Below are 14580 nucleotides of genomic sequence, written 5' to 3' on the forward strand. Positions count from 1 at the left end.
TTCATGCATGCGCCCGGGCATTTCATCATCGGGTAGCTCTAAGTTATGTGCCGATGTCGGTGTGGCCACCTTGATCAACTGTTCCTTCCCACAAGGAAAGTCCTGCTTAAGGGTACTCGGGTACAGCATGTTTGCATGATATCCCAGAATGGTCTTTCATTTGTGGGGTTCGCCGTACACGTGAGATCTAATACCCGTCACGTCTCATGCGTGGTATCTACATAATACAATCACGGGACCACCCACCATCTCCGTCCGCGAAAGGTCGTAGGCCTCCTTCCTCGTACATTTTTCACATGTTTTCCGTACCTTCTTGCAGGCCTTACAAGTTTTACTATAGCAAGAGTCCTTACACCTATGCTTGCATGGGTCTTCCGGAGCATATAGCTCTAGCTTTCGGTGCAGCCGTAGGGACATGTTCAATATGTAGCGCATCAACAGGCTTGGAATGCTGACCGCGCCCTTCAAAATATCTATTTCATCATCGTAATACTGCAACCTCGTATTGTTCACGGCTTCAATGAACGGTTCCACATCGGCTAAGTTGTACTCACGCAACCAGTCCATCATGGTGACACAGCCTTGCCTGTAAAACTCGGCGCGGAATGTCTCGTACTCTTTGCGAGATAGTGTGTTTTTTCCACTTAGCCGGCTATAAAAATCCTCATACGCGACAGGTCCAGCATGGCTCAACTTCTCGTGGCTCGTCTCATACGGAAACACAAGCTTTTCGAGCTTACATTACAACGACCTGCACCAACCGTCATAGCTTAGGCCAAGAGCAAGGAAATTTTTGATATCTAGAAATTTAAAGTTTGAGGTGTTGAGGAACATGTAGTCATTATCTTTTTTCGCCAGCTTGATGTTATGGCCTTGCGCGATCTCTTCGACAAAATACCGCTTGATCAGGTTGATGTCGTACTTGCCGGAATTAAACCCTATTACAGCTACTTGGTTTACCCACTCATCCCACAACTCCAGGTTCTTTTTAGAGAGCATGCCAAAGTCGTCGGGCCTCGAGTACATTCTCTCAACCTAGCTGTTTAACCAAAAACTGTTTAACCAAAACTTTGGCATTTTTGTGCTTGATGAACGTCGGGCGACTATTCAAACTATCGGCAATACCAACACTTATCGGAACATGTCTCGAAAGATATGTTAGATCAGATGTTTGATGGTAATTTAAAGGTGATAGGAGGGCTTCGAAATCAAATACCAGGTAGTGAGGATATGGTCTGAATTCTTTCGTAAAGTACCTCTTGATTTTAGGTGGTTTCTCACATTCTGAAGCTGTGACGAGGTCGTAGCCCTTTTCACGTATCATCCTTTCCTTGGATAGGGTTGCGGTTTAATGAGCCTTGTCCGACTTGGTTCTTCCGGATAGGCAGGGACATCCGTGCCACTTGCAACCGTTGTACTCGTAAACGGTCTTTGTGACAGGCTCATAGCCATCAACCTTCCATTCCTTTTTGCCATCACGGATAACACGTGCACCACCATGACCACATAGGGCATGATGAATATGTCTTCCCATTTGCTTTGACATGTATTCTATTCATTTTGATGCATCATAGCTATACCCCTCATCGTAAAAGACCTTCTCGGCCCTACCCGGCATACGTTTGACCTCCCCCCCCCCCTTTGCAAATGATCGTCGTCTTGACACCCTCGCATTCGTTCCTTTTATGCCGCGTAAGGCGGTTGCTTTTGGTAAACAGTTGCTTGCATACCTCACATTCCCACTTCTGTTGGGCCAGCACATCTAAATCCTTGATGTAGAAACAGTGCCCATCCAGCATACAGTGTCTAACCCCTTCTTGTACTGCTTTTGCCCATAGACGAGTCTCCATGGTGCCTTCCCCAAGTTTTTCTTGGGCTCAAAGACTCTAATGTTGATTTTGAATTGCTGGCCAACTTCCTCAAGATCCATCAGCCTTGTAGGGCGCACGTCCTTACGCTTAAGCTTAGGGTCCTCGTAGTACTTTCGGGCCAACGTGAGGGCTGGTCTTGTTAGAAACTCTTTTCCTCGTTTTACGTTAACCCTCTCCTTTACGGCTAGGGATCTCCAATAGCATAAGTTGTGCGTTCTAGCATCTTCGCCATCCATGGCGTATATGCATCTCTTGCCCCGCAGCCAATCTGGGAGAGGGCCGCACCCCAATAGGGGTTCACGTGTGCTTATCACCTTGATCTGTACGTAATCGAAGACAATTTTTCCCTCATATGCTCCGGGGGTCTTGGTGGTCCTAACAGGTGGTAAATAACCCTTAGTCCAAAATTCACCATCCTCCAAATCAAGACGCTTCATTTCACATTCTGCAACGAACGCTTCGATTTCCTCTATACTTAACAGCGACCCGGAGCTCTTAGTTTTGTGGTAATCAGACACATCGCCCCCACCCTTGTAAATATGACAGCCAAAGCTGTACACAACCTTAACGCGAATGTCCACGTGTGGTGTAAATTTTTTGCATAATCGGATCCCTTAGAGGTTGGTTCAAATGCTTGCCGAACCGCCATGTTTTGATCCTATTTCCATCCTCCAGCATCTGGATATTGTCCTCAGGGTCTTGAATATCCTCCGTGTAGTCTTCCCTTGCCTTTTGTTCGATCTCGTCGTGAAGCGTTGTCTCCCCCGAAATTTGTTCCTTTGCCTTGTTATAGTAGAAGGCAACGGTATCCCTCACACTCTGCAATTGATCGGCAAGAGCATCGCGAGTTGCCGCCACTGGTGCCGATACGGTGCTATATAGTTTGCTGATTGCATTCTTAAACCAACTCATCTTCTCTTTATTTTATACGGATTTTTTTTGAAGTGGTGCCGAAGATTTCATTCTGCCCAACTAACACATTCCTTTTTTGAGGAGTTTCCCTACTCATTTTTGTATGATAACCTTTGATATGCATGATTCAACACCGTATGATAGCGCATGCGTTGATTGTTGATGATTATTAGCATCACTAGGGTGACTCATTTTTTGTATGATAGGGACTTCATCTTGATATGCATGACTCAACACCGCTTATTACGGATTTTTCCTGCATATCAATAGATTTTTGTGCAATGAGGCGTGACAAAAAGTTGTGACGTCACAAGCAAAATTCTGTGTGATAATTTTTATCAGAGTTTGACCGTGGTTTTTGGAAAATCCTGCATATCGTGACTCCCTAAACTAGCTTGTAATGTCCGATGCTCGCGCACATTTGGTGGTAAAAATGTAAACAAATTAAGCGGACACTAAGGAAAACGTTCAAAACAAACAAAACCCACAATGAAATAAACCCTCGTGAATACATTCAGTCTCTTTCCATTTTTCCAAGGAGTATTGTCTGTTCGTGTATATAATAACACAACAGCTAGTCATCTCTTCCTCGTCTGCGCTGTACTAGCCAATTTTTTTGTACCGTAATGATTTCTCTACCTCCTTTCTTGTTCAAGCATCCTTTAAGGTTGCAATACGTAATGTTATATGAGCGCGCGTAGGAAAACACACAATTGAGTGTATTATGCTTCAAGGCTTACCTGTACTGAAGTGCTCACCATTGCGATCAACTCCAAGTCACACATTTAACGATCTATATTACGTTATACCCGACTTTCCGTTTGCGAGTCGAATGTGGTAGCTGCGAATTGGATCGGCCTGCGGTGGACTTTCCCGTCAGGTGAATTGTCGCGAATTTCCACAGGGAATAGGTTAGTATATTAAAAGAACAATCCCTTTCCAGATCAAATAGACCATACTACGATTACTGTAGTACTATAATATGAAGTGAAATATAGCAAATCTAAACGGTCAAAATACATCCTTCCCGAATTAGTTTTTTTATGTACTGCTGCTATTTCTTAACCTTTTGAAATAAAATGAATGTGATTTTTAAAGTCCTCCTCACCTGAAACTTGATAAAATCTGTAATGTTCAAAGCAACCAGTTAAAATAGTTTTTTTGATTTGGTACTAACTGACCTCTGCTTAAAACCGAGGCTAATTACGAAAGTTATAAATAATATGTTTCAAATGTAAGAAGAATTACCTCGAACATTTGTGTCTCTAAAAAGCGAGGTTGACACGTGCATGAACTTGAATAACAACTATCAAAACGTCAGCAGTAACCGTGTTATAATATTATCAAAAAAAGATATATAAATAAAATATAAAATATTTACATTTCCAGTCCAATATCATCAATAAATTTTAAGGCAAACCTTTTCACGGTTTTTATGAATTACGTCGAGAAAGCATTTTAAAAGCTGTTAAAAATGTTCCACAAAAAACAGGTCTTAGAGTTTGAGTGTTAACAAATACAGTAGACTTTGGGATATTCATGTTTGAAATATTTGACAATTAATTGCGAGCTTGATGGACTTTTTTGATGAGGTTAGACCTCCATCGTAAATGTTTAAAGTTCACAAAATTGCATTTACCTATTTTCTAAATTTTAACATTGTGTGTGTAAATAAATAAATATTAAAAAAATTCAATAAACAACTATTTTAATAACTATAAATTATAGGTTAGAATGCGTTATTTTTTATTAAAAACCTTCGCGCAGTAGCTACGAGTTAAAAAAAAATTCGTTTTTTCTGTTTCTTCTTATTTCATACGGCATATACGGCACAAAATAATAATATTGATATAAAAAAAAAAGTTTTGGATAAATTAATCCTTGATTGTTTGGCTTTACAGCTACAGCGCAGAGAGCTCTTGAGTTGTTTTTAGCGCGTGCGCACTTTGACAAAATCTTTTATTTTTTAAAGTGCGCATGCGCTAACAAAAAAAACTCGCGCGTTTTTTGCGGTACAGTAGGAAATGCAGTTAAATGAAGTGGTAAATGCTAATAGCTACACGGGAAGATGATGAAGTCAGACGTATACAACATAGGTACATACAAAAATCTACACAGGCACCATACGAAGTAACGTGTATAAACAATATCGAGCACTCTTTAAAGAATGATATATACATATTTACATCGTTTCAAGGATTGCAGTTATTCTAGCGTAAATGCTCTGTTAGTTCCAGGCTCTATAAAATAAATAAATAAAAAACGGTCATCTCGCTTACAAGCTGAAACAATAAAAGTTCAAACAGAATATTGGTAATGATCACATGGAGGACAGCATTTACCTGTAACATAGACTTGACCATTTTGTTCCATCCGTTCCAGCCGGATGGGTTCATCCTTGTTGACAACAGTAGCAACGTTGTCTTTTGTTGATTTATCTGCTTCATGAGGAGCATATGGAGCAGGGCCAAGCAAGCTCAAAATGACAGGCAAAAAGACCAAACCGTGAAACATCCCGAAGACAACAACCAAGAAAAATACCTACAAAAAATAGAGAGGATATAAATTGATTACCTAGCCAGTGCAGTAGCGCTGCCGAGAAACTTAGAACCCAAATAATTCGCATTTAATTTTAATAGAAGTTAAAAAATCCTGATCTCGTCAGAATGCATGCTTACTTATCACATGCATTAAACCCAACCTTGATCCCATGGGCTGTAGTTTTTTTTGAGGATCAAAATAACCCTGGTGGTGAGGTTGACATTCACTTAACCCTCCTGGCATTAATAGGAAAAAGTTTTTAACATTGTATTTTCTAGGGTACCCTTCTCCTGCTAGAAACATTCTTGTCAGTCTAAAAAAATATACCTTGAAAAAGGTGAAGAATACGTAGGACTCGGATGCAGCTAATAGAATGAAAGCCAACATGGTGCTCATACCCCCGTGTATGACAGCTGGACCAATATCACTAAGTGCGTCAATCATTCTCTCTGAAAATATATAAGAAGTTTTGTTGCATCCCTGTTGTGATCTGACAATTATCGTGATTACAACGCTCATATAAACAGATGAATTAACACAACAACAAAAAACATACCGTTTCGTGTCGGTTTACGAGAAACCATGAAACCATGCGCAATGTGAGCGGAATAATCAACAGTCAGTCCAATTGCAAGCACCATTATAATTGTCGTTACCACATCTATCGTTATTCCCCAGAAATGCATGAAACCAGCTATGTCAATCTAAAAAAAGTAAATAAAAAATTGAATAATTGATAAGAAAATTTGCGATTTGTTTACTTTAAAAGATTTTGAAAAGGATAGAGCTTTGATTATAGAACTCAAACAGATTGAATTTCAATTAGGGAGGAATTGCAATAATACGAGAGAGGGTAAAACTAACGTTAGAAATGGGTGAACATAAATCCTCTTGGGATCCATCAATGTATGAGAAAAGTAAACTTACGAGTGCCAAAGCCACACAGCTTACAACCATCAATGCAGCCCATAAATTTGATAATAAGAACAAAGTTACGAGAAATACACAAAGAGTAGCCAGAAGTACATTTCTAAACAGTTCTTTGGTAATAACCTAAGAAACAAAAAAGAGGAGCACATTAAAATTTCATTATTTACCATATAAATACGTACTTGATGGAGCATTTGATCACATGACCATACTGGACTTAAACCTGAGCATTTGATCACATGACCATACTGGACTTAAACCTGACCATTTGATCACATGACCATACTGGACTTAAACCTGTGTCTACTCACTTTGTTAGTTTCCCATCCAACATATTGGAAAGTGTAAACAAAAGGTAAGAGCGAGTTTGGTTCACTTGCAACTAATCCTGGCTGAATATGCTCCTGTACTGAGTCCATTGCTTCGATTTCTTTTGCAGCGCCAGATAAAACAATATGCCTGAACAAGATGGCTGCAGCCTAGAGAGTGGAAATATTTGCAATCATCGACTCATAATTGCTAATTTAAAAACTGAAACAATAATTTGAAATCTAGTTTTGAGATTTTTAATTTAAACAACAAAAAAAAGAATTTGATTCACCCTACCTCAACTGATTTCCTGTCTGGGCTAAATCTTATATTATTTTTAAAGAAAGCTCCGGCAGACGAGTTCAGGAAGACATCAAGCAGTTGATAAAAACGATCGTCACTTGAAAATTGACATGCTGAAATAAAGTTTGTAAGAACATGCATGGTTTACGAAAAAACAAACAAGTAAACAAACAAGTAAACAAACAAACAAGTAAACAAACACAAAATTTAAAGAGCTTACCTATCACTGATTCATTACATTCTTTTGTTCGAATCAATTCACTACGATATGGCGACACATCCAGCCACTCTTTGTAATGATGGTACCAGCTGTTTACAGTACCATTAGCAATGTATGAATCTGATTCAAGTTCGTCCTTAATTTTGTTCATGGCTTTGTGTTCGGTGTTGTATTTTATGGAGCCAGTGTAAACCGCTGATGTGATACCGTTACTTGGAAAAAACTAAATATACAAATAATTACTGTGAGAAAAAAACCCGGAACTTTTTTAATATTCATAGCGTTTTTATAGTGTAGTGACACTGTCCTTCTAGTATGGTAGTCTCACTTTCACATATTCTACATTTCATATTGTGGTCTCACCTTTTTCACATTTATTTGAAATTTTCGTGGAGCTGAAGAGGTTGGTAAGAACCAGTCAGAATTAAAATCTTGCTCTAAATTCGCAAGTCCATAAGACCCCCCAGCAAGTAAACCAGCAACAGCTATTAAAGCGATGACCTAGAATAAAAATGTTTGTCATGTTTAGTGAGTGAGGACACGACTTAAAGAAGTTGACACAGGATAACCATCAAATGAAAATTATTTGATCGAAAGAGTAGCAGTGTTATTTATATTTTATGTGGTTAGCTTGACAAACTTCGACGGATATATACCCTGTCGTTTGTTTCCAGGAGGATCCATAAAGACGCTTCTAGAATGTCCGAAGGTCTCTTTTGAGCTACAAGAATATGTAAACATTTTTTCCACCTAGATAAAGGACAACCTCTTGGACAAAAGTAGAGCGTTCTACTGACTCAACACTTGTTTGAGGAGGGTTGCCATAAAAATTAAACAAGCTTCTGGGATTTTTTTTACCTTTCCTGGTACTGTCAACAAAGTTGGGCTATAGAGTTTGCCAATAAAAGATTGCAAATAACTTTTCTCGCTGCATGTCATCGGTGTCCAGCTGTCATTCAAAGTTATGCAACATAAACAAGCATCCCGTCTTTTATTTTCTCTGCTCGCGTCAATGGCAAGCCAAGCAGTAAAAAAGGTAATGGTGAGAAGAAAGATAGCTAGTATACCAATAGCACACCATATGCTGAAAGAACGAAGCGCTGGAAGTATCTAAATGTATCAAACATTAAGAAATTAGTTAAAGCGAAGGTATTACTGGTAAGAAATTTAAGAAAATTTTAAGGAAAAAATGCAATTTTAGAAAAAGAGTTTTACTCACTGTACTGGCACCAATTAAAAACGCACACACGTCTGTTAATGACGTCACAAGAATGGACACGCCCTATAAAAATATTGACAACTATTGTAATCAAATATTAAACTTACACACCAAACGCATGATCAGTAGATTTTTACTTACAGCGTGTCTTAACGTGGCAGAAATTTTCTCCGGTATAGATCGCCCGTCAGGTTTTGGTCCACCGATATTTTCCCAATTTTGTATGATGACAAAAACGTCATCGACACCAATGCCTGCGCAAGACGAGAGAAAGTAAAATCATTGAAAACGGGACCTGTCAAGATAAGCGCAGCGTCGGTAAGAAAAGAAATGCTCTAAGAACGAGGTTGGCCATAAAAAACGTGAAGTATTTAGCCCAAGCGATCAAATGAAGATATCAGAAACTTACCGAGCAACAAGAAAGCTAGAACGTCGTGCACTGCTGTCTTTTCCAGTTGAAACGCCGAACCCAATCCATATGATATTCCAACAGAGAGTCCAATTACAATAATTCCTGCTGCTGACAAGTAAATCTATAAGAGGGGGAAAGTGTCACAAAACAAGCTTAATAAATAACATAGATAAATAAAAAAAAAATACATTAATGAAATAAAAAATAAAAAATAAAAATAAAACAAAATCAATGAGGAAACGATAAGAAAATATTGTTATTTTTTATTTTTAACCTTGTGTCCTAGCCTTGAGAAGCTACCCAGCATAACTGCAAGGTAAGCAATAACCAGAAGGTAACCAACTGCAAAGAATTGCAAATCTCCTGAGCTGGCGTTGCTGGCAGCTTCGATTCTCCTAGAAAATGAAAAGCGTTATTAAATATGTAAAAAAATAAAGAACATGAATTTTGTTTAAACTTTTTCTTTAAATATTGGAGAGACAAAACAACCACTTAGCTGTTGTTTGGTGTTGATATCAAGTTTAATATCTTACCCCCATTCTGAAAAATAGTACAAAATATAGCCAGGAGTGGATAGTCCAGCCATCACACCATCAAATGATTTTTCCCATTGCTCACCTTTCTCATCAACCTTAAAGTAAGAAATAAGGAATGGATCATGTTTTGTTATTTGGCGAAGATGATAGATGTGTTGTAAGATAAACAATTTTTTTAGCGGAAAAAAAATATATAAGGAGCAAAATCTCCAACAATTTCACTGACTTTTTTTATTGGTTTTGTTGACAGGTAGGGTTTTTGAATACGAACAAGCATTTTCACTTAGCAAAAAAAAAAAAAAAAAAAAAATTAAAAAACTGTCTTAAACTTGATATAAATAATTATTATTGTTTTAAATAATTATTTTCTAACATCCTATGGAACTTTCCCTCTTCTAAACTATTTATTACAAGTACAGAACTGAGATGTTCCAACACTTACCAACTGTCCTTTGCTTTTCACAAATACTGCTTGCTTCTTAATTCTGATGTTGATACGGGCAACCGAAGCACTTACAATAGTATTATTTTCGATTTTAACGGTCCCACCGACTAATAACCTGATGTTCATCAACTTGTTTGTCATTGGACTAAATACAATCAGAGATACAGATTCTGTAAATTGTAGTAAGTAAAAAAAGTTTATTATTATTTAAATTCTAAAAAAAGCATACAAAAAGATTGGCTAGTAGAAACAAAATGATAACATTCTCGTCCCCAGAGCTCTTTGGAGGTTCATCTAAAAGAGCTCTGGGAATGATAATGAAGTGATGCATCACGGCAGCAAAGAGAAGTATTTTTTTGAACTTGTTTGAACGTTACATACCTTTTTCAGAGTAAAGACATACCTTCTTAAATTGTTTTGATTCACAGCAGCGAGAATTTCCGGTTCTGTTAAACTTCGTATCTTTGTCAAGTTGTAATACCATAATTCCAAAATGGAGTTAGATATACATGACCCGGATGTCCTATAAAGAAAAAAAATCAAATGATTCATAGAAAAAAGATTTAATTAATGAGATTTCATTTAAAACAGTCTTTTAGCTACAACAATTTAGTTTGACATTTCCATTTTTATTTTTGAATTCTCACCTGAAACAAATATCATCCCATTGTGTACCATTTTTTCCTTCCTCGATTTTTTTAACTTTTTCATTTAGCTCATATAACTAAAAAGATAAAAGTACAATTATATCATTCGCGACATTTTTTGCAGGTGTTATAATTGAGCGAAATAAACATCCTTAACCAACTCACATCAATCAAACTTTGACGTGTTAATACATTTCCTCCTTGCTTTTCCAACATGACCGTGCACGGACGAGATTGCGCGGGAAACTTTTCCCCGACCCAGTCCTTATGTTTTAAAGAATCCGACGATTGTGACACCCAAAGTTTTTCGCCGCGGTTTTCAACTTTGTACTCCAAGATACCAGTCATACATAATCCAGATATCAACAACGCGATTAATATAGTTTTCCAGGGATGTGTGGCCACGGTAAAACCAATGCTGTAAAAGTAAAAATAAATAATTGTGTTTTTTTTATAAAAGAAGTGTTACCCCAGATAAAGCCCTATTAGAAGGTTGCCGAAAGAAGAATTTTGTTTGGGGAACCACTAGGCCGTACCTTGCAAAAGTATTTTCTAACACACGATTTATGCTGTTTGTAAATTTGCGACAACAACCATCTTGGTCTTTCGTGGTGGAATCATCTTTCACTCGGACTGCTTCCACCCGTGTACCGTCATAGGCTGGTGGTGGACCATCGTAAGCAGGCGGGGGTCCAGCAGGGTTTTCAACTCCAACTTCTTGTGGCGGCATGTCTTCAACTGAAAAATATCGAAGATACGATTCTTTAATTTGTTACAATTTTTGGATTTTCAACATTTTTTTGCCAATTTGATTCCTTTTATACATTAGCTACGAACCAAGAAAAAAGCAACAACAAAAGATTGAAAATTAATAAATATTTAAGTATGTAAGTTATATAACGTAGAATAGGAAAAATAAGCAAAATAAAAGCTATAGATGTACAATGAGAATATAAATAAATATAAAATATAAAAAAAGAGAAATGTTCAGAAATACCTTTCGAATTCCCCATTATTATTTTTTAAATTCCTTTTATAACAATAACAATAACTGTATGTGTCAAAACAACATTTTTGAAAAGTTAAGATCATTTTATATTCTAGAAAAATGGAAAAGTTTAGTAAGGCGGTTTACCGATTCAACTACTATATCGAAGAAATTTACTGAATAAAGTGGGAAAATCTTTTATGTTGTCACGGTAACCGAGTGTCTATATATAATAGAATCATAAAATATTAAGTATACTTTATTTTGGATATTTTAAAAATTTGTTATTTTCTTATAACTGTGATATTAAACAAAAAAATAAGAAAGAATAAAAAAATTGGGATTATTGTTTTGACAAAAGTAAGAAAAACAAACTCGAAAAAAAATGAACAAATAAAAAAAAAAAGAGAAAAAGTTAATTATATAAAAATAAAATAAAGTGTATAATAAATACCTTCTTTTTTTATAAATCCTTAAAGTTTCTTTTTAAAATTTAATTTTTTGTTATCTCTTTCAATGCGAATTCTTACTTTCAATTCGAACTCAAATTAACACTTATATACCGTTCAGTAAACTTTGTACTTTTGTTAAAAACGCAAACACGATCAATTCTATTGTTCTCAAATTTGATGACATAGTCTTTCTACAACCTAGAAATTACTCGCCCCCTGTAATATTAAAAAGCTTTCGTTCCTAGCATAATTGTCTCGGACGTCATTTCAACATAATTGTACAACAACAAAAGAACTATTAGTGTTGTCAACAACTAATTATAAACATCCGTGATTCTTTTTCTTGTAATTAAGTTTTGCACGCAGATCCTGAATGTTAATGGTAAGTTATTACAGCATATTTTTTAAAAAAACCACTCATTAAGAATACAGATAATAGTAGGTTTATTATTTATTTATTTATTACATGAATATTATACAGGATGGGAACTTCACTCATATATCAAAGAGTATGCACAGTAAAACTACTATTAACATTCGTCCTGCTGATAATAAAAATTGTAAAACCAAATATATGATGAAAAATAGTAAAATTAGTTAAAAGCAAACTGAGAATGTAAAAAGTGAAAGATGAAGTATGTGACGATGACATTAAATGGTAGTGCTTGACGCGTTCATCTAAAAAATATTTTTTGTGTTTAATCTACGAGAGAACGGTCTGAATATTCTCAAATTTTGATATTGATTGATTGATTCTTTTATTTATTTATAGATATTGTTGTTGCACGCGTTTTGTTGAGAACTGCGGGACTGACATTTCTACGTTGTCTATCATTGGTGGGTTAAGTCAAATCCCCTATATTTTTTCAAAACGTTTTTGTTGTTTTAGTAGGTCAGAGAAAGTGCCATGTTGACCGGGAAGCATGAGATACTTAAAAAAATGATTTCCTAGCGACATAAAGTATTTTGATTTATACATGTATATTTAAAAACCGCTACAGTACATTCTCATCCCCAGAGTTAATGGAGATAAACCCAAGAAATGGCTAATAGATAAAGTTAGGTAGAAAATTCTGGGGCTGTTTTGTAATTGATCAGCAAAAAATTAAATTGACTGTGTTACATCAAGTTGATTCTATTTTAGAAAGATAACACACATTTAATAATTAATTGCAATTACCAAGCATGGACTAATTAATGACGTCATATATAATACCTTAAATGCTACCGTCATCACTTCTGCTGCACGATTGCATGAGATAAATACGCAGTATGATTGCCGGCAAGGTATCAAGCCGAATAAACGGATGATACTATGTAATTTTATAATTTCTAAATATAATATAAAGTATGATTGCCGGCTACGCGTAAAGTTGCGCAAGTCAGAAGAAACTCCATCTTAAAAATTGTGCAACCTCACAAATCAAGGGGTTTAAATCCTAACCTCCTAGACTAAATTTATCGTTACTTGTGACCAAAATATTTAGGACCAAAATACGGCAGGTACTGTTTTGCTCATTGCGGTGTTTTTCATGGCACGCTCCATCGTTACACACACGAAAAGAGGATGTCATTTTGTTCATCTGATAAAAAATTGAATGTATTCCGTAATTAAGTTTCAGCAAAGTCTGCAAAAAAAATTTCTTGTGTAATTTTTTTGTAATTTTAAGCCTTAGAATGCGCACTAGTTTTTGAAAAAACCCTTTTTGACCATAAATGGTTAGTTTCCTTAGATTTTAATCGTCATTAGTGGCTAAGAAAAAGACTTTTGATGATTTGCGTTTATTACCATGGAGCAGCTCACAATCCATTCTCTCTAAAACGTGTGAAGCATTTTTCATACAAAACCTAGTAGAGATAGATAGATAGATAGATGTGCATATTTTACATGGCTAGCCTCACAAATATCGAGGGATATACCCTGTCTATTATTTCCAGGAGGGGCCATGGCTTAGATGGAGAGTCCTAGAGTATTTAATGCTCATTTTGAGCTACGCAGACCCAATTAGTAGGGTCCACGCTCTACTAGTCAACTTCCGGCAACATCCAACGGCCCACACAGTGTGCCATCTCCCCAATTTCCCTCACATGGCTTGGGTTAACCCGGGGCTATGGTAACATTCACTCGCCCATGTTGAATCGCCGTCAAGAGGAATCGAACCCCGGTCTCCCGCACAGAGTACGAAAGCTACAACCACTAATCTACGGCGCCACAAATGCACTAATTTTGTGCATGAAGAGTGACGCAAGGTCGGCGACATCGACGCTCCACTTTTTTGCTACAAAATCTTAAAATAGTCAGTAGTAGTTTGCGAATATTGAAAAAGTAGCTGCTCTATTTTTGTAATTTAAATATTAACACTGAAAACAAACCAATTTGCCACCATTTGAGGGAGTTAGAGAGGTGAAGATACAATGGATATGTTGCTAACAGTAACAACTTGTGTTTTTTTTAGTACGAACGTACGTACGAACAGTAGGACCAAAACTACAAGAAAAAATTTACTCCTCTTGCATAACTTAACACATGCTTTTCGACATCGTACCAGTTCAAATTTAATCAAGAACTGCTTAGCTGTGAAGTAATTTTAATAGCTTTTATCATAATTACTGGCAGCCATGCCAAAACATGACTCAGCGTAAATTTTTTTTACTTCCAGCACAATATTGACAAAGCTTACCATAGTTCGAATTTGATGAATGAACTCTGCTAAACATATGAAAATACGAATCTGTATTTTTTAATCTTGCCATGTTTATGAAATAATTATTCTTGCATCTTTTTTTTTTAAAAT

The 14580-nt window shown here is 36.4% G+C and overlaps 1 protein-coding gene across 3 annotated transcripts; it reads right to left on the reverse strand.

Annotated features, from left to right (window-relative positions):
• Positions 1–4100: 4100 nt before the first annotated feature.
• LOC130630290 (patched domain-containing protein 3-like) lies at positions 4101–11918 on the reverse strand. Of its 3 annotated transcripts, none has more exons than XR_008982062.1 (21): positions 11343–11491; positions 10882–11083; positions 10511–10763; positions 10346–10422; positions 10102–10221; positions 9696–9843; positions 9251–9348; positions 8992–9112; positions 8715–8838; positions 8447–8559; positions 8306–8368; positions 7945–8196; positions 7450–7587; positions 7087–7309; positions 6861–6979; positions 6566–6733; positions 6252–6377; positions 5881–6028; positions 5723–5773; positions 5126–5324; positions 4101–5023 (listed from the first exon to the last, which is right to left on the reverse strand). XR_008982062.1 is itself a non-coding variant. In XM_057443730.1 (21 exons), exons 2-21 carry the CDS (start codon positions 11073–11075, stop codon positions 4989–4991), a joined length of 2841 nt encoding a protein of 946 aa, XP_057299713.1. In that variant the 5' UTR covers positions 11076–11083; positions 11788–11918; the 3' UTR covers positions 4101–4988. The 3 variants fall into 3 exon arrangements, 2 of the variants coding, with proteins under 2 accessions (XP_057299713.1, XP_057299712.1); XM_057443730.1 differs by lacking the exon at positions 11343–11491 and adding an exon at positions 11788–11918 and having other exon boundaries at positions 5652–5773; XM_057443729.1 differs by having other exon boundaries at positions 5652–5773.
• Between the last annotated feature and the right edge of the window lie 2662 nt (positions 11919–14580).

This window comes from Hydractinia symbiolongicarpus, chromosome 2, assembly GCF_029227915.1.
Source record: "Hydractinia symbiolongicarpus strain clone_291-10 chromosome 2, HSymV2.1, whole genome shotgun sequence".
In the NCBI taxonomy this organism is placed as follows: Eukaryota; Metazoa; Cnidaria; class Hydrozoa; order Anthoathecata; family Hydractiniidae; genus Hydractinia; species Hydractinia symbiolongicarpus.